The sequence below is a fragment of the Penicillium manginii genome (genome assembly GCF_028828005.1).
Source record: "Penicillium manginii strain IBT 31320 chromosome Unknown utg000006l:1.0-4164085.0:1.0-4166146.0, whole genome shotgun sequence".
NCBI lineage: Eukaryota > Fungi > Ascomycota > Eurotiomycetes > Eurotiales > Aspergillaceae > Penicillium > Penicillium manginii.
In genome coordinates, this window is record NW_026643107.1 from 2,302,523 (window position 1) to 2,320,523 (window position 18,001).

Below are 18,001 nucleotides of genomic sequence, written 5' to 3' on the forward strand. Positions count from 1 at the left end.
GGTGGCCGATGCTGACTGGCGCGTGATGGCAAGAATGAAACAATAAGAAAGTGACAAGCTAATGTCGGGCTCGATGCAAGGATGAAAGTCCGGGACGGCGAGGAATTCTGGAGGTACAAGAAATATGAGAGGTAGAAAGTCGCGAGACTGGGTACTGATGTAGTATAGGACGGAAGAGGAAAGAAGCGTACGCCTGTTCCTCTGGAGACAAGAAAATCACAATTGGACCGTCAAGGCGAGGCAGCGTATAACAGTTCATCCGTTGTCCGGGTGGATGGGACAACAACCCCGATGCAGTGTGGAATTGGGCCCTGGAACGTCATCAACGAACAGCCCGATGGCATCGCATGCCATTGGACCACGTCGCCTTCGGTCTCCATGCATTGGTGGCCAGCATTGAGAGGGGATTAGTGAAGCCCGTGTGCTTGGATTAGGGCCGGGTGAGAGCAGCATGATCTCCACTTGTGGGCAAAGCTGCAGGAGCAGGCATCCCAGGGTGAAAGGGGATTGGGGATAGGGAAGTCAAATACACTATCTAGGAAAGGTCAAGCTGCAGCAGCATGGAGAAAACGGGTCTGATAAGTGGGGGGACGAGTGCCACCATTCAATTCTAGGTATGCAAATTTTTTTTTCTGGTTGATTTTGGCTTCGAGTACGCTCCGTACTCCGTACAATGCGCACCCACGAGGGTAGGTGAGGTGGGATGAGAATAGGACGAATTAAGGTGGGTCAAGCACAAGTTGAATGGGTTCCGAGCTACACCGACGAGGGTCTGCATGGCGTGTGTGTGCCCTGGACGAGGGGGAAAAAGTGATGCGGTCGAGAGACCCATTTCTGCCCAACGTTTTCCGGCCACCGCGGCAAATGAGATTCAAGCCTAGCGCTGAGTGGAGAGACGAGGTCGTAACGAAAAGTGTCCATAAGAGACCAAATTAGCTCTTGCTAAGGGGACCCAAAGGCAATTGAAGCCCATTGAGTCAAGGCGAGGGCCCCTAAATGGGGTGGATGGGGTGAATGGAGTCTTGCGGTGGCCATTGTGACTCCACTCTGCGACACCGACACTTCAGCATGGCGATCCTTCTTCGAATCCCCTTTGGAGCGTGAACTACCTCATGGTCTCACAGTCTCACAATTTCTCAATACTGGTATGCACCGCAAGGGAGTTAGTTGAAATGGAGATCGGAGCATGCAGGATGCATAGAGAGGAGTCGTGGAACAAGTGAAGTTTCCGGGCCACGTCGCGTGATCTGCCCATTCCCATTGGTATTGCCCGTGCCAATTGACCAAACACCTTCCTTTCCCCTCCCCCCAACTTCTTCCGATTACTTCTCGATCATCGGCTAATCTGATGTTAACCATACGGTGATTGCTGTACAGTCAAAGCCCTTTCTCCTTATCGTGATGCACTCGCCACTTCCCCCGGCCCCTCACTCCGTTCCCAAAAGAAGCTGCATGCATTGGCTCTTCATCCAAGACTAACTGGCGCGACGCGGGGCGTTCCGCGATTGCCAGACAGCGCCCGACCTGTTGTACTCCTCAAACCTAGCCATCTTCCGATTTTAGCTCACAAAGTCAAATGACGACCCAATCCTTTCCCTGCAGCGGGCCGAGTATCCATGTTCTATCCGCCGATGGCGAGTGGCTGGATTTTGGCAAGGCTTCCAATCCAATCCTGAGCTTTCAATTCTAGCCCAGTCCCGGTCTCAGATTGACTGTTTGAGGGCGAAAATTGACCCAAGGCTTGATCAAGCCAGATCGTAGTTCACATGCCCGAGAATATCAGGTGTGATCGAACTGCTCTGTTCTGTTTTGCTTCGGGTTATGGAATACATCCAATTGTCATCTCCCGTGCTGATCGGGAAAAAGGAGGGGCTTGCAGCGCAAAATTACGACATTCCCGATACTTTCCTACGTGTAAACATTATGTGTCTTCCTTTAGATCGTTAGATCGACAAGACTATTGAGAGGTGTCGAGGGGTACAGAGTACCTTGTATGTACTTCGTACGCTAACTTCGGTTGGAGCGGATGGGGTGTTGGGGCCAGCCAATGTGACGCAAGCCTGGCTGTAGATGCAGGCGCTTGCCAGGTACATAGGTGCATGGCCAAGTTGATAAGGCAACTAACTGCGGAGTATAAGGTAGATATTGCCACGTTATTTAACAGTAGAGTCCCCTGGCCATAGATTTCCATAATTGAAATACAAGTTTGAAGAACTCTGTACCTAGGTATCTCCAATGCTCCTCCGCTTTGTCGAGAATTTTCTTCACGGGATGAAGTGGGTCTAAGAGCTCAGAACCGATTTTCTATGTGACAAAAGTATGTGCCAACAGAGCTGATGGTCAGTATAGCAGCAGGCGTGGGTTTCTATGGAAGAATATAGTAGTATTCGAGCAGTCGTGGACTACAAAACCAATTCAATTGTGCCTCCAGAGGTCTTTTACGCCATGAACCTTCGATCGGGTTTTGAGTTCCCTGGATGGGTCCCGATAACCACTGACGACGACGGATCTCGATTATCAGCTGCGCTGTGGAGCTTTGTTGAATAGCTACCTCGTACCCCGCCCCCATTTGCGTAGTTTTCAAAGAATGCTGTAAATTTCTTCCGTTCACTCACCCGGAGCTCAATTGTGATCAATTCGGCTCATCGCATATACTACAATCATGGCCGCCGACGATATTTGCCTGTTCAACATCAGGACTGTGGATTCCTCTGGAGAAGAGAAGTTGACAAACCGCATCAGTACTGAAGCGAAAATCGACCAAAAAGCCACCCTTGGCACGATTCGGAACATATTGGCAAGTGAAAAGAAACTCGACTCGGAAAAGTAAGTGCCCAGCCCTGGAGGTGATGTGTATCCTGGATACCTAGTAGGTATGCACGCGCATGAAACCCAGGACTGATTGTTTGCGAAAAGGGCTCGACTTTCCTTTTGCGGTAAAGATGGTGATCGTATTGGCGACGACATGAGTTGGAGTGTATACCAGAAAATAATCAAGGCAGACAAGAAGGTATGCATACGTGCTTCGAGAAATAACACAAAACGGCAGAGAAATTGGAATGCTAATACTTGAATGTGATACAGGACGACTCGAAAGATAAAACAAATGAACCCAAAGAAACAACAAATGACCCCGAAGGCCTGAAGGTCTATGATGTGTATTTTGAATGGAGTTGGAAAGAGGAGGGAAAGGAGGAGAAGAAGAAGAACATGAAGAAGGAGCTAAGCGCTAGTGCTCAGAAGGTCTTGGATGGTGACCTCGATCTGGATTTGACCGTATGTGGAGAAGTTCGTTCATAAATGATGGTTTCAAAACTAACTACCATGTGCATGCGCAGAGAAATAAGCCGGAATTGATCACTGCGACCCTGAAAGAGCTTGCTAGCAAGTATACCCATGCCAATTTCAAGGCCGGTGTCTCTAAGGAGGGCGTTGTGTAAGTGATGAACCTTGAAAGTTCTCGATCGCAGATTAATTCTCGGTCACTTAGCTGACACCTTAATAGAGTTGCTAGTAGCATGTCTGAAGAAAATTGGGAGACTGTTCTTCGGAACACCCAATACCTGAATGGCCATCGAATAGTGTTTTTCACCTATGCGAATGGCACTAAAGGATTCAAAAGGATTGACAAGGCTCCTTATACTGGTGAGTGCAGTATTATCAACCTTGCTTATGTGGATGTGTCTTCTGACCTATTGTATGAAGCATTTTCCATTATACCCAGAAAAATGACCAGCATGGAAAAGGCCGACAAAAACATCAGACTTGAGGTGAGTAATGACTCCATCGCGAGGTTTCTTCGTAATATACCTAGGTACTAGTAGCATCGGACGCCCTCCTTGGCTAACAAAGATTATTAGACCGAATACCGAATCCCTAGATACGTTGTGACTGATGACTCCTATGTCAATGTCTTTGAAACCGCAACTGCCCTCTCTAAAAGTGTTGCATCGAGTTCTTTCTCTCAATTGGACATTGAAGCTTCGGCGTGAGTTGTCTAGAGCATGGGAATTGTAGTTCTATTGCTGATCTTTCTTAGGGGAGGAAATCTTTTTGGTGCCAGTATGTCTGCAAAGGCTGGTTTCAGCGAGAGTGAGAGCCAAGCCGTCGCTTCATCTAGCTCATCGTCGACAAGAACGATGAACATCACGTACAATGTAAGTTGGCTTCATCATGATGGCACTTAGAGCACAGTCTAGACTGATATTTTTTTCTCGTCCAGTTTCCAAGAGTTATCTTGCATCTTGACCCAAGAAGTGTTGAGCTGACAGATGAATGCAAAATTGCAGTCGAAGAAGTGAAGGATGAAGAGTCTCTTGTCCAATTCCACCATGATTATGGTCCGTCAATACATCTATACCCTACATATCTACAGCTTATTGCTCCACTTCAAGTTCTAACACCTCTTTACAGGTCACTTCTTTGCTACCAACATTCAACTTGGTGGCAAGCTCTTCGCCTCCGAACAATTTACCTCCGCAGAATCTGCAAAGGCAGAAGAGAAGGCAAATGCAATGAAGGCTAGCGCTCAAGCTTCCTTCTCGTATAATTCGTTCCAAGCTTCAGCCAGCGTAAGCTATGAAACGAATGAAAATAAAAAAAGCTCAAGCCAACGCAGTGGAATGTCAAATTCGCTCACATGGGAAGCCCAGGGCGGTGATACAATTCTGTGCAACGAGTGAGTTGGATCCGCTAGATGCAGTACATGCATATCCATGTGTACTCTATGCTAACATGAGACCTCCTCAAGTCCCCCGAATTGGTGTCACACTGTCAAGCCATTCGATCACTGGAGAGTCGTTAATGTATGTATTCCTGATATCAATAGTCTCAAGTGTCAATTACTGAATATCAGCAGCAACAAGATGTGATGCCATTGGTGGACTTCATCGGAAGCTTTCCAGGTTACCGCCATATTCCTGGACGCTTTGAAAGGATTGTAGCGGGGACCAGAAAGCTTGTTGGTGTTCAGTTCCGCCTTCGAGCAAACGAAGGAAAAGGTGTTTCCAAGGACCAATTCTTCGGCGTGCGCCGGGATGCGCGTGCAAAGCGACTTGGTATGTTTGAACATTATTAACAGTTGATTGGTTCCTGCTAATAAAGATACAGAGAAGGTGATGTGGAAATACCAGGAGCAGTTGAGAGGCGTGGCTAGGAAAACGGAGTACGGCCTTGACGGCATCAATGTGAAAGCCAGACTTGCTAGCGCAGATAAGTTCCATTCGGCCTTTTATAATCGAGTCAAGGGTGAAGCCTTTACAAATGGCTTTGAGGAGCATGTCGGAATTGGCGAGTGGTCCGAGGGCTGCGACTTCGAAATCGAAGCACTAAGCGAGCTGAAACAAATTCCCAAGGTACTTATGTCTGTCTCGTTTTATTCTTTCGATCTATCCTGCTAATATGCCTATGAAGCTCAAATTGAACGTGCCCTACTTGATCCGTGCGCCTCGGGAGAACACCTACCTGACTGCAGATACATCTGGCAGCTACCAAGGAACATTTTTTGGTTACATGTATTATGCTCGCAAAAGTTCTGCCAGCAAGTTCATGTTTCGAAAGGTCGGGGCCCGGAATGACACGGGTGATATTACTGACGGCGCGGAGGTCGAGCTGACTCTATGTGATGATACTGGTAAGGGTGTTGGTGTGGTGGAGCGCTTTGGCGGCGATTCCACAACCCTGATGGTTAGCAAGTTTGGCGTGGAAGAAGACTTGGCTACGACCCAGAACTCAAAGCTGGAATACATCAAAGGATAAATGCTACTTGCATAACGTGTCATATCTCATTAATTGACACGTGCTTCCCATTGCTTGTCGATCGCCACGCGCTCATTGTGAGGAACTCGCCCCCACGCCTGTTGGAATTTTGCAGCTTTTAGTTCCCAGGACGAAAGCGTCGAGTCAATAAAACAAGCGCTGGCTTCAGCAGTCTCTTTAACTAATTCCATGGGAACCATATGGCCACACGGTAGAATAATTTCCTGCACACGGCCACTAGCAAATCCCCCACTTCCACCGACACCAGTGCCCGTTATCTGTATCTTTTTCTGACGGGCAGCCAGTGAAGATAGTGGAGAGGTTTCCCCAAACAGATATAGAACATCTGGTTTTAAATGAGGTAATTGACGAAATATGTGTGCTGGTTCCGGGCGATGGAATGGAGAGTCTTCGATATCATCTGGATGCATATCATCTTTGGGTACACCTCGAGCAAGGCCCGATCGCTCATCCACATATGAAGGCCGGAGATAGAAATAAAGCTCTTGTGGTTTCGTCGTAGTTAATGTAACGGCGGATTGGCCCGTCTCCTCTGATATTGGATATGTCGGAGTAGGAAGATCCCGAAGCCCATATTCGACGAACTTCTCAAAAACGCGGGGATCCCATGCTCGGTAGAAAGGTTTCGACTGTAATATTTGGGCGGCTTGTTCACGAGAAGGCCATAGATCTCTTCTGTATGTAGACGCCCGCGCGAACGCACTCCCGGGGTTCTCGCGCTGAATCACTGGGTCGAGCAGAATGAGGCCATTGAAGAGAGCGGGATGCATGAGAGACATATGAGCCCTAGAGCGATCAATTCCCATCTTCATCTTGAAAGGCTGAAAACTTACAGTTGCGCCCCACCCATGCTATGGCCGATTCCAACTATCGGGTGCGAGATATCATCTTGGAATTGATTGATCAAGTGGAGTAAATCACGTCCATGATCAAACCAGTCCGCTTCAACAAGTATCAGAATAATCCTTCCATGTAATACGGACACACTCACGATCATCTCCTAATATTTCCTCGTTCAAGATGCCACTTTGTCCTTGTTGGGCGATATCGGCGATCCAGATTGACCGAATGTGACGTTTTTTTGCGCGTAACCGCTCATACAAGTCGTCCCAGAGAGGCTCGTAAAGTTCCTAAAAATTGGGTTAGTATTTTGGTGAAGAGAGGCGAGAAAGTAGAACAGAGGACGCACCTTGGGGAATGAATTTCCATGTGCCCCTATCAAAGTCACATCGGACGGCTGTGGCTTGCGATCGCCCCCGGGCAGATATTGCTTTACTGCAAGTCTGAGCCCCCTTTCATGTCCGAGTTTCACAGCACCCGGGCGCTGACGAATATTTTGACACCTGATCGTATGCTCGATGACTCTAAAATTCAACATTTGCTTCATCTTGTGAAATACCGATTGATCACTTGGCCCCTGTTGGCGCCACTTCAAGCACCGTGACACGTGTTTTGATGAATAAAAGGTAGTAGTAGTATTCAAGGGGCATTGGTATGCGTCAATGTTTGTCAGAGGACGATGCTTAGAGGAACCTAGACACGGCAGAAAGGTGGTGATTGGATGAGAGAGAGAGCTAAACTGAGGCTATCTAGGGGAGAGGGGCGGCATTGAATGCCTGAGGCGCGAGTCCTAGGTGCCTAGGCTCCCTGGGCTCCCTCGACAATGTTTATGGGATCGCGAAAGCGTCTTCCCGCACTACCGAACATAACCGAAACTTTGCACCGACGTAATAGTCTCGGCATTTTGTAACATCAACCGAGGTCTTTTTTTCAATAGATACGTGCCAGCGAAGTGACATAACCCTTGGGAGTTGGAGATGGAATTACGGGCCTTGTCAGGAATTGGAAGTGAAGGAATGATTTTATTAATATGGGTATCATCCACCAGGAGGCTACAGCAAGCCAAAGTATTGGAAAGGAACAAAAACAGCGCATGGATCTAAAGAGTGTATCCCGGAAATCGGAAGCCAAGAATGGCTATCAAAAGTGACGGTGATATCGATAATAATGCGTAGAACCCCCGCGGAACTCCAGACACAATGCAGATGCAATCTTGTTTGTTCATTTATCATGTACGAGCGACATTCATTTTCGCATCCATTTTTAATCTCCAGCGGGGCCCAAATACCCTCATGAAAAAGATGACGCTGCTGCTTGCGAGACTGACTAGACCCAAAATCGTGAATAACCATCCATTACCAATTCCATGAATGATCGGAGCGGTGACGACAGATCCCACACAGGAGAAGATATTTCTCATGAAGTTGTTGAGTGCAACACCCTCCGAGGACTTTTTTGGCATGAACTCGGTCAACATCGTGGTAACCATACTAAAGATCAACATGGAGCCGATTCCAAAGAAAAAGTTCGCGATCATCTGAGAATGTCGAGTTAGTCAATTTCTGATTGGGTGTGTTGAGGATTCTGTTCATTCTTCAAACTTACGGGAACCAGCCAGAATACTCCCTTTTCAGCTGCCCAGCCATACCAGATAAGCGCAACTGGGTATAGGAAAGCCCCGAGCCAGGCATTTTCCCGCATCCGATCTTCAGGTCGATAGATCAGTCTCCCTTTTTCATCGTAGCGATTTGCCTTTCTCGCCTCTCGTTGCATGATACTGTCCATCCACTTTCCACCGAATAGGCTGGCCACCACATATCCTACTGAGTTCGGAATATACAGAAGGCCAACAATAATAGTCGAAAAGTTGTATGGTGGCTTTGAAAATGTCGCTTCAACACTAACATTCAGCACATATAGCGAGCCGAAGGCGATGCTGGCGTAGTAAACAGTTAGGAGGACAGGGATATATTGGAGATAGAGGACGATTTTCAATGGATCGATGAAAATCACTTTCAGCTTCTTAAGCCACTTTGTGGTGCTTCGAGCGACTTGTCGGGTGGAAACGCGGCTGAGAGATTGACCGATGGGCTCGCCACTGGCATCTTCCTCGATCTCGGCGAGTGTGGGTTTTTGGACAGCGAGTGTCTCGGGCAGCGCCAAAAAGATGAAAATGACGGTTATCGCCCCATAGACTGCGAGAAACCACAGTGTACTCCGCCATCCCCAGCGTTGAGCTAAGAGTCCACCAATTATAGGAGCTAATAAAGGACCACACAGTGGACCGAGATAGAATATTCCCATAGCACGACCTCTTTCCCGAGGGTCCCATAGATCGGCAATCGTTCCTGCGCCAACAGCTTGAACAGATGCGGATGCACCGCCACTCAACATTCGCATCACGATAAGCATGGCGATAGAACTGGAAATGGCACAAAGGCAGTTGAAAAGCACGAAAAGGAGGAACGAAACCACGTAGATCGTACGTCGTCCCAGACGCTCGCTAAAAGAAGACCACCATAGAGGAAAGATTGACATGCTCAGCATGTACAATGCGATGGACAAGTTGGTAATTGTGGTCGTTGTGTGTAGCTCCTTGGCCACTTGGGTAAGTGAAGCTAATCAAATTCAAATTAGCATTGCAAATACCAACGAGTTATGTGACTGATCAACGTACGGAAGAAGATCGAGCTGCCCATAGGCGCAGTAGCACCCGCCCATGCTACAATGAATGTAATGAACCATTTCATCTTTCGGGGATAGGTTTTTGGGTCCTCAACTTCAGCCACCAGAGTGAGTGAGCCGAACAAGCCCCTGCGTTTGAGTCGGGGGACGACCACAGCGGGACCAAGCTCGGTCGAGATGCGCGATAAAGGTACTGCGTTTTCCGGGTCATTCTTCTCTTGATCAGCCGCGACGCTGGAGGCATGGGAGGGGGAACGCATGTTGTCCATTTCCGGCTCACCACTCGTCGCTATCGAATGCACATCGTCACGGTCGGTTCCATTGTTGGTCAGTGAAGCCGACATCGCAGCATCAACTTTTTCGATTTCATCTCGCATGTTGGCTGAAAGAACGTTGGAATGACAAAGATCGATCGGAGCGTAGCGGCAATAGTGATTCAAGATGTTTCAAACACCACGGAGGATCGGGCGCGGGAGAGGAAGAGTCTTGGAAACAATGATGGTTTTCCCATTCAAATAAAAAAAAGCATTCACTGTAGATGTCACAATGTGGGGGTAGTGAATAGCATAAAACAACTTGAACGAGTGATGCGTAGCCACCCCGATGTGCCACGATATCTGCCAGTCCAAAAAGACCGAAGTCTTCTCGACTTGGTTGATAAAAGATGCAAATATACCTAGGTATGCAATTGTGATTCTGAGGTTATGTCCAGTGCAGAAGTGAAGAAGTGGTCACAAAGTTGGCAAGTTGCAGTTGAAAGTGAGAGATACCCGAGGCAGGATCCACCACGACACTCTCCAAGCCAAGCAGGAGCCAAGACTTTCACCAATAGGTTCAAGTTCTGAATAATTATTCCCTATATCTCTGACTCGATTCGGAACTTAAATGATAATCTTAAAGTCTGGAAGGAAGAGAGAGAAAAAATCGATGAAGGATCGTGCAAGATCGCCGGTTCCACCTACAAGGCTTGTTTACTGGATGTGGAACGCCGACGAGGACCGAAGAGGCCCGGACCACGATATTCCCCATGACTGTTATATATAGTGGAACGTGGATATTAATCCGACAGCAGGAGGGGCAAACCGAGATATGGCGTCGTGGTCCACCCGAGCCAGTCGCCGTCCCGCTTGTGCCGGTCTTCCGTCGGCAAAAGTGAAATGGCGGAGTATGCCGCTTGTACTAGAATTTCTTGAAAGAGACTAATGTGAAAGGTCCAGGTTAGCATATATGCTATCTTTACTCGGGCAATTTACATTTATCAAGATTGGCGAAAGAGATGATTTCAGAGGAAATTTAAATATGTGTATGAATGAGAAATTATCCTATACTAGTATAGGAGCCCGAGGCTGGAGTGAACTGACTAAGCCTGTGCAATATATGCACCAATACAAACGCTCTGGCTTTGTGCGTCAGGACAAACTCCGAGTCCGGCTGCGTAATAGCTCTGCTATGCGTCAGGTCGAACTTGAAGAACACGGGCATGAACTTCTCGACCCCGACACCCGTGGACGGTTTGCCGATCTCTCATGAACTCGCCAGAGTAGCAATTCTGTCAGTATCTTGTTTTTGTTTGAGATAGTTGTGTGCCAAGTCCCAGTCGATATACTAGATCTAGTACCTAACAAATCACTGCTACTTCAATATTAAATTACGGGATGTGAGTATACGAGCATTACTACTGGTAGGATTTCCAACCCGCAAACCTTAGACTCTGATGCGCCACCACTTGAAACCGAAGAAAAGTGATCCCCGAGTCGTCGCGGCGAGAATACTACACATACTGTACTACTACTAGCACTACTAGTAGCTTCCCCCGGATTTTCTAGCACCTGACTCGGAACTTGAACCTCCAGGTCATAGCTCCAACTGACGATTGACGTATTCTCCGCCCATGACATTCGACTGCACGCTGCAAGGAGGTGATTAATAAGCCCACAATAGGATATGATGCACTGATCATGGAAAGACGGTGTGGTGCTCGACTTCTCACTCAAACAGGGCGGTTCCGAAGACAAACACCCCATTCCGTCCAACGTATCCAGCTGTCAACCGCAATTCTTCCACCTTCCACCTCCCCATACTCCCCCGAACCACCTAAAATGACCGTTCCGACCAAGATCGAACCCAAGGATGTCCAGGCCCACCTGTCCCAATTCAAGGGCGACAGCTATCGTGATGGCTGGGCTTCGCTTTGGGACAAGGGTGAAGGTCTGCCTTGGGATAAGGGCTTCCCCAACCCTGCATTGGAAGATGCCCTGATCCAGCGTCGCGGCACCATTGGCGGGGCTATCGGCCAGGACGCGCAGGGTCAGTCGTACCGCCGAAAGGCACTGGTCCCTGGTTGCGGCAGAGGTGTTGATGTTCTGCTACTGGCTAGCTTTGGCTTCGATGTCTATGGTATTGAGTACAGTGCCACCGCAGTGGAGGCGTGCAAGAAGGAGGAGGCCGAGAATCACAGCTGGTACCGCGTCCGGGATCAGAATGTCGGCCAGGGAAAGGTTACCTTTGTGCAGGGCGACTTTTTCGATGATACTTGGCTGCAGACAATTGGAGTGCCCCTGAATGGGTTTGATATTATTTATGACTACACGGTAAATCGGCCTCACTTTTACCCTTGTTTGTTTTTCATTACCTTCTGGATCAGAGCTGCCCCGCACCCCACCAGTTGGTTACACGACGGACAACGAGGGGCAGCCGGAGACCGAGACCGATCCCGGCGGTGTCTCCACAGTGGTTTTTTTCTGGTTATCGCGATAAGTACTCCGTATTAACATTGACTACAGTTCTTCTGTGCTCTCGAGCGATCTATGCGACCTAAATGGGCTCTGCGACACACCCAACTTCTGGCCCCTTCCCCAGCAGGTAACCTGATCTGCCTGGAGTTCCCCCGCCACAAAGACCCCAAGGCACCTGGGCCCCCTTTCCCATCATCGTCAGAGGCATACATGGAGCACTTGAGCCACCCTGGCGAGGATATCCCCTACAACGACCAGGGTCTCATCAAGCAGGACCCCTTGCGTGTGCCGAGCGAGGCTGGCCTCGAGAGGGTGGCCTACTGGCAACCTGAGAGAACCCACGAGATGGGTCAGGAGAACGGGAAGATCCAGGACAGAGTCTCTATCTGGCGTCGACGTAACTAGAAAGCCCTCGCGTTCTCATATTTTATGCAGATGATCCCGCTGCAATGACTATATGAAGGCCACTATGCCTAGGCGGTACTACTAGTAGGTGAAATTCTGGTAAAAACTGAATGTGCAAATGAAAACACCCTCCAAGTTCCATTCAACTTGAATAAAATAAGTACGTAGCTTAGTGTGGCTATCCGGATAGATCCATAGCCCAGCTTACTAGTTTCAATTACCTACGAAAAAGTCCGGGCTCCCAGTCGTAGGGAAAAAGGGAGTTACCAATGTCAATATCATGATGGCTCCTTGCTACACGCAAGTTCAATTGTCCGACACTGGGGCCATAGGGCTGTAGGGCTGCAGTGCATGTGGCTTGGAGCTATCTCCCTTAAACAAATTATTTTTGCTAGTTATAGTCAAGAGGCTCCACAATGCATCAAGGGATAAAGTGCTGCCTGCTAACGATCGATTTGTGTGAAGTGTATGCTACCCAAGTATAGTTAAATCTGCATTCAATTGGGTTTAAAAATCTGTAATAGCATAGCCTCCGGCCGTCTGGTCGCTTGCTGGATCGGATCGGACTGAGTCATATTTTGCATTCTAGCTAGCTGGTACTATAAGGAGAATTCACTCCGATAATTTGTCTCGTGACACAATCAATCCAGAACCCCCTACGTAGGTCCACGGCTACCTAAGGCTGACGTTAGGTTCGTGTTTCCCTGTACAATGTATTGCTTATTCGGCGAGAGGTTATCCAAAAGGCTATCCGGTAGATGAAGGGTATCCTTTATGATCTGTTTCGGCGTGAGCTTCAACCACTGCCCAACCGAGATATCCGTAAAGCGCGGTGCTTGAAGAACCTCAAGAAAAACGACATCTTCGTTTCCGATGTTCTCAATGTAGTGTGACGCTGTCGCGGGGACGTATGAAACATCGCCCGCGGAGAAATCAAATGTAGCGCCTGATGTTGGTGCAATGTATACGCTGACACGGGCATTCCCCGAAATGAAGAATCCCCACTCGTCACTTGTGCCGTGCCTGCATACGGAAGCACGGTTAGTCTTTCTTCTCCCAGCACCGAAGAAGGGGCATGTCTTACCAGTGTATCTCCCTCATTGCCCCTGGTTTGATGGTCACCAGAGCAGCGCTGAAGTTGCGGGCAATCGGGAAATTGATTGGATCAATAATCTTGATGCTGCCACCTGGGGTCTCATATGATTTTTGCTTCGAGAGATGGTAGGTGTAGCTTTCCGCACCGGCTGCAAACCCTCCGGGTCCTGTCACATTCTGCTCCTTGATGTCCTTCGGCGCCGGTGTGCCATTGAAAATGTAGAGTTGGTCTTTCGGAAGATCATCGAAGTCAGTCAGTGGTGCCTGCAAGTTCTTGGACAAGACCTCTTTCGGATTACGAAGGAACATCTCCGACGCCAGACTGGTGCCGCCGTCATCAAAGTCGCCTTGGTCGAAGACTAGCATGAACTCAGACCCTTTGTCTAGGCCTTGGAGAGAGTGTGGTATACCGCTCGGAAAGTACCATACATCTCCCTCCGTGAGATCGTCGACAAAGGTCTGGCCATCCTCGTTCATTGTCTGGAGACGAACACTCCCATTCAGTATCAACCCCCATTCATTGGCCTTATGCCAATGCAGCTCTCGATAAGCCCATGGTGCCAATTTCATATCTACCCCGGCCATGGCAGTCGCAAGAGGGAGGTTGTGTACATTCTCTTGTCGAGACCAACCAGCATGTCCAGGAAGAATCCGATTATGGGAGAGTCCCATAGGCCACTTTGCCTGTTCCACATCACCACTATCCGAGCCTGGAGGAGCGAGTGTATCTGGGTTAAGGCGATCGTAGCTATAGGTTCGTGGACCGGGGTCGGTGGAGCCGAGGTCTCCTCGTATAGGTTGGGGGTTGGTCGTGTCTTCGAAAGTGAAAGGAATGCCAAGTTCGGCACTTGCACCTTGCCCCGGAGCAAGCTCATACTTGTCGGAGGATACGCTGGCACTGCTTTCGGGATTGACCTCCTTCGTGATCACACCGAGTAGGCTTGGGTGGCCTCGTAAAGGGGATATCTCGGATGATTCATCATCACCAAAGGAACCGGTCCAAGAATACGGCTGAGGAGAGGATGGCAAAGCAAGACTGAGGTTTATTGTGATAGCGAGAACTATCAGTCGAATGGAGAATTTTGACCGTATTTCCATGGCGTATTGGATTGATCTCAGTGAAGTTGGGGTGAAAAGGAAAGAAGTTTTCTTTTTAGATTCGTGAAATACCATCGGAATTTCTGTTGGTATTTATAGCCCATATCTTGAAAGAGGAAAAGTCCTGTGGAACCAAAATGAAGCCCATGCGAGGATTAAAGACACTAAAGAGACTATCAGTCACTTGAGACATGACGCAGATATGCAAGCGCTAGGGCATACCAACCTAGAAGGCTTGAAGGGTACCACGCAGCAAAGTATCTAATTGAAAATACAGAGTTTCTGCTTACGGGCGCCATTCTGCACCGGCCCAGGTAATCCAGGGGTTGCTGTGCAGTAGAGTAAAGCCCTGTCGGCAATTCAAAAACAAATTTATCTTTTCGATCACTCTGTCAATCCTTGGAAACTGCCCAGGTGAGTGAATGTCTTGTCAGAGGAATACCCCTGCAGAACCCAAGGTACCTTTCAAGGAACCTTGGAAGTTGACAAAGTGCCAGTCACTTCATAGGCGTTTTTCTTCAAGGTGTAATTGAAACGAAGATAACGACCTCGGGACCCAGTACTATATTCCTCAAGGCATTCATTCAATGTCATTTGATAGCGTCATACGGAGTTTAACAGGTTGAACAATATATTTGAGATCGCGCCGGGGAAAACATTCTGATCTAATGACCCGAGCACCGTTTTGGGTGTGACGACTGGAGTATCACGACCTGAATCGGGGCACAGGTTGTCAACCCTGTAACTCAAGATGGAATTGAAATGATGAGCTAACAGAAAACCTGGCAAATGCTTTCACATGAAATCGAATCGCTGTAATTTCTTGCCACAATATGCATAATGATAATGTATCGTTCATGTTCTATCATCAGCTCTATAATATTAAGTGCAGCCAAGAGATGGTAGTCATAACTGGCACTCTGGAAAATCTCAGGATTGCTTGACCAGAGCGTTGTAGTGCTCGCCTAGTCCGTATGTGTGTCGGTAGTACGCCAGCCAAAGAACGCGTTTGGCCTTGTCTTCCTCGTCGAAGCTGTCCATATCCCCGCATTCAATCTTCTCTTGCCGCCCATCACTTTGAACAATATTGATGACGACACCATATGCCCTCGCGATAGCCTGGATCTCTAGTTGACCACCCCACTCGGCAGTAAGCTTGATCTTCCGTGTATACACATCCAAGGGCTCTTCCATAAACGCCTCGAAATCATCCTTGTGTTCCACAATATAGTCCGCCGCGACGGCCCGAACAGCGCGATAGCCATCATGTTGAGCCGATGTTACCGTGTCGATGCGAGTTTGTGATGTTGGTTGGAGAACGATTCGGCTTGGGTCCGGCCGCAAACCGAGTCCAGAATCATCCAGCTGCTTGGCAATTGCAGAATAGAGACAGTGGCCATCTGGTGTGACTTCCACTTCTTTGAGTCCCAATTTCTTGAATGCCGCATCCATGACTCCCTGCTCATTGCCCCTATAGTTTGTTTGGTTCTTGGCCTCTTCGGCCGCAGCCTCCGACATGGCTACTTGCTCGGCGGCCCGGCGGGCGAGGCGAGCCTTTGCCCGGTTGGGTTTCTTCGTTCGGCCAGCAGGCTCCGATTCCGAGGGAGCTTGGGTGTTGGAATCTATTTCTGAGGGTGCCGTTGTCTTGTCCTCGTTCGGTTCATCGGCCGGGGCCCCATCTTCCAAGCTCAGATCTTCCAGGGCTTCGACTGGCTCTGTAGACTCTCCATTGAGTTCAGCGATCTCGGTTTGGTGTCGCTCTGTGAGGTCACGTTGCATTTGTTCGCATTCATCATTAACACCTTTCCGTGTCTTCTTGGTGGCGGACTTTTTCTTTTGGGTGATCCGGCCTTGGAGATCTTTCTGCTCCTTGCGGTGCTTTGCTAGTAACTCGTCCATAATGCAATTGAAGGGAGCTTAGACCTTGAGAGGTCTAGCGGGGGAATGCGAGAGAAGGGGTGAAATTGGAAAAGAAAGGGTGAAAGAGGAAAAAAAAGGGTATGGGACGAATGCGATCACAAACACTTGGGAGCATCAAACTGTAAAGATAGCCTCTGCCAACGCAGCTTCGCCCCGCAAAACCCTGAAAAAACTGCCCTAAGTTGTGGCCCAAATGGGTATAGCTCCATATTCCCAAAAGGGAAACTCGCCCGCCGCCGGAGAAACCATCGAACCGATGAGCCTCGGCTTGTCCAGTCGGTGTCTCGGGTATGCGGTGCAACGAGGAGCTTCGAGGGGGGAGGATTACTACAAATGTACTCGGTATCGGTCCCACGTCTGTGATGATCTTGACTTAACTTCCAAAAAATTACAGTCATGGATTCAGCCAGTCTTTTTGATGTCAAGGTATGTAATTTGGGCTATACTCTCTCGCTCCACTCCACTCGACTAACTAGCTTCTCTACAGGGCAAGGTGGTGCTGGTCACCGGCGGAGCCAAGGGTATTGGTCGCATGATCTCAGAGGGCTATGTGACCAATGGTGCTACCGTATACATCTCCTCCCGCGATGCAAAGGCATGCGAGAAGGCTGTCACTGAGCTGAATGCTCTTGGCAAGGGCAAAGCTCATGCCATTCCGGCCGACTTTTACAAGTATGAAGATGTGAAGCAGCTGGCGGATGAGCTAGCCAAGCGAGAGAGCAGTCAGTCATAATCACAACCCCTCCTTTCACGCCTGAAATCATTGGCACTAACACAACTGGTATATTCTCTAGAGCTCGATGTCTTGGTCAACAACTCCGGTTCCAACTGGGGCGCCCCCTACGACGAGTATCCCTCTGAGGCTTTCACCCGCGTCCTAACCCTCAACCTTCACCGTGTCTTCGATCTCACCAAGCTTGTGACCCCTCTCTTGGAGAAGGCGGCTACTCCGAATAATCCGGCGCGCATCATCAACATTGGCAGCATTGACGGCCTTCGTGTCCCCTCGCTCGAGACCTTTGCCTATAGTTCCAGCAAGGCCGGTCTGCACCACCTTAGCCGAGTTCTTGCCAATCACCTCGGAAAGAGGAACATCACGTATGTTTATCTGCTGCTGCTGTGCCTCTGTTTTCTCAAGACTAATCTGATTTGCTTCATAGTTCGAATACCTTGGCCTGTGGCCCGTTCGAGAGCAAAATGATGGCTGCCACGCTCAAGTCGTTCGGTGAGGCTATCAAGGCCGGTGTGCCTCTGGGCCGGATTGGAACACCGCAAGATGTGGCTGGTTCTTGCTTGTTCCTGAGCAGCCGAGCAGGCGCATTTATCAATGGAGCAACCATTACGGTGGATGGTGGCAGCGCCATTGCCGCCAAAATCTAAGCTTCATTGATAATTGGAGTCGCCTTATCTGGCCTGTAGATATTACTAGATATTAACTAGCGCTC

The 18,001-nt window shown here is 48.9% G+C and overlaps 8 protein-coding genes across 8 annotated transcripts; 4 read left to right on the forward strand and 4 right to left on the reverse strand.

Annotated features, from left to right (window-relative positions):
* Positions 1-2,662: 2,662 nt before the first annotated feature.
* N7533_009224 (uncharacterized protein) lies at positions 2,663-3,440 on the forward strand (the record flags this gene model as incomplete). Its single annotated transcript, XM_057105874.1, has 4 exons — positions 2,663-2,826; positions 2,917-3,010; positions 3,085-3,276; positions 3,339-3,440. The coding sequence occupies 4 exons, from the start codon at positions 2,663-2,665 to the stop codon at positions 3,438-3,440; spliced, it is 552 nt and encodes a 183-aa protein (XP_056957323.1).
* Positions 3,441-5,400: 1,960 nt separating this feature from the next.
* On the forward strand, positions 5,401-5,757 carry N7533_009225 (uncharacterized protein; the record flags this gene model as incomplete). Its single annotated transcript, XM_057105875.1, has 1 exon — positions 5,401-5,757. The coding sequence occupies one exon, from the start codon at positions 5,401-5,403 to the stop codon at positions 5,755-5,757; it is 357 nt and encodes a 118-aa protein (XP_056957324.1).
* A 29-nt stretch (positions 5,758-5,786) lies between these two features.
* On the reverse strand, positions 5,787-7,165 carry N7533_009226 (Alpha/beta hydrolase family-domain-containing protein; the record flags this gene model as incomplete). Its single annotated transcript, XM_057105876.1, has 4 exons — positions 5,787-6,564; positions 6,612-6,720; positions 6,770-6,908; positions 6,968-7,165. The coding sequence occupies 4 exons, from the start codon at positions 7,163-7,165 to the stop codon at positions 5,787-5,789; spliced, it is 1,224 nt and encodes a 407-aa protein (XP_056957325.1).
* A 681-nt stretch (positions 7,166-7,846) lies between these two features.
* Positions 7,847-9,680, reverse strand: N7533_009227 (MFS transporter; the record flags this gene model as incomplete). Its single annotated transcript, XM_057105877.1, has 3 exons — positions 7,847-8,155; positions 8,224-9,236; positions 9,296-9,680. 3 exons carry the CDS (start codon positions 9,678-9,680, stop codon positions 7,847-7,849), a joined length of 1,707 nt encoding a protein of 568 aa, XP_056957326.1.
* Positions 9,681-11,402: 1,722 nt separating this feature from the next.
* On the forward strand, positions 11,403-12,443 carry N7533_009228 (putative thiol methyltransferase; the record flags this gene model as incomplete). The annotated part of the gene is made up of 3 exons (XM_057105878.1): positions 11,403-11,894; positions 11,950-12,036; positions 12,087-12,443. 3 exons carry the CDS (start codon positions 11,403-11,405, stop codon positions 12,441-12,443), a joined length of 936 nt encoding a protein of 311 aa, XP_056957327.1.
* Positions 12,444-13,099: 656 nt separating this feature from the next.
* On the reverse strand, positions 13,100-14,636 carry N7533_009229 (uncharacterized protein; the record flags this gene model as incomplete). Its single annotated transcript, XM_057105879.1, has 2 exons — positions 13,100-13,466; positions 13,528-14,636. The coding sequence occupies 2 exons, from the start codon at positions 14,634-14,636 to the stop codon at positions 13,100-13,102; spliced, it is 1,476 nt and encodes a 491-aa protein (XP_056957328.1).
* A 930-nt stretch (positions 14,637-15,566) lies between these two features.
* On the reverse strand, positions 15,567-16,535 carry N7533_009230 (deubiquitinase OTU2; the record flags this gene model as incomplete). Its single annotated transcript, XM_057105880.1, has 1 exon — positions 15,567-16,535. The coding sequence occupies one exon, from the start codon at positions 16,533-16,535 to the stop codon at positions 15,567-15,569; it is 969 nt and encodes a 322-aa protein (XP_056957329.1).
* A 417-nt stretch (positions 16,536-16,952) lies between these two features.
* Positions 16,953-17,936, forward strand: N7533_009231 (short chain dehydrogenase/reductase family; the record flags this gene model as incomplete). The annotated part of the gene is made up of 4 exons (XM_057105881.1): positions 16,953-16,982; positions 17,044-17,278; positions 17,351-17,654; positions 17,717-17,936. The coding sequence occupies 4 exons, from the start codon at positions 16,953-16,955 to the stop codon at positions 17,934-17,936; spliced, it is 789 nt and encodes a 262-aa protein (XP_056957330.1).
* Between the last annotated feature and the right edge of the window lie 65 nt (positions 17,937-18,001).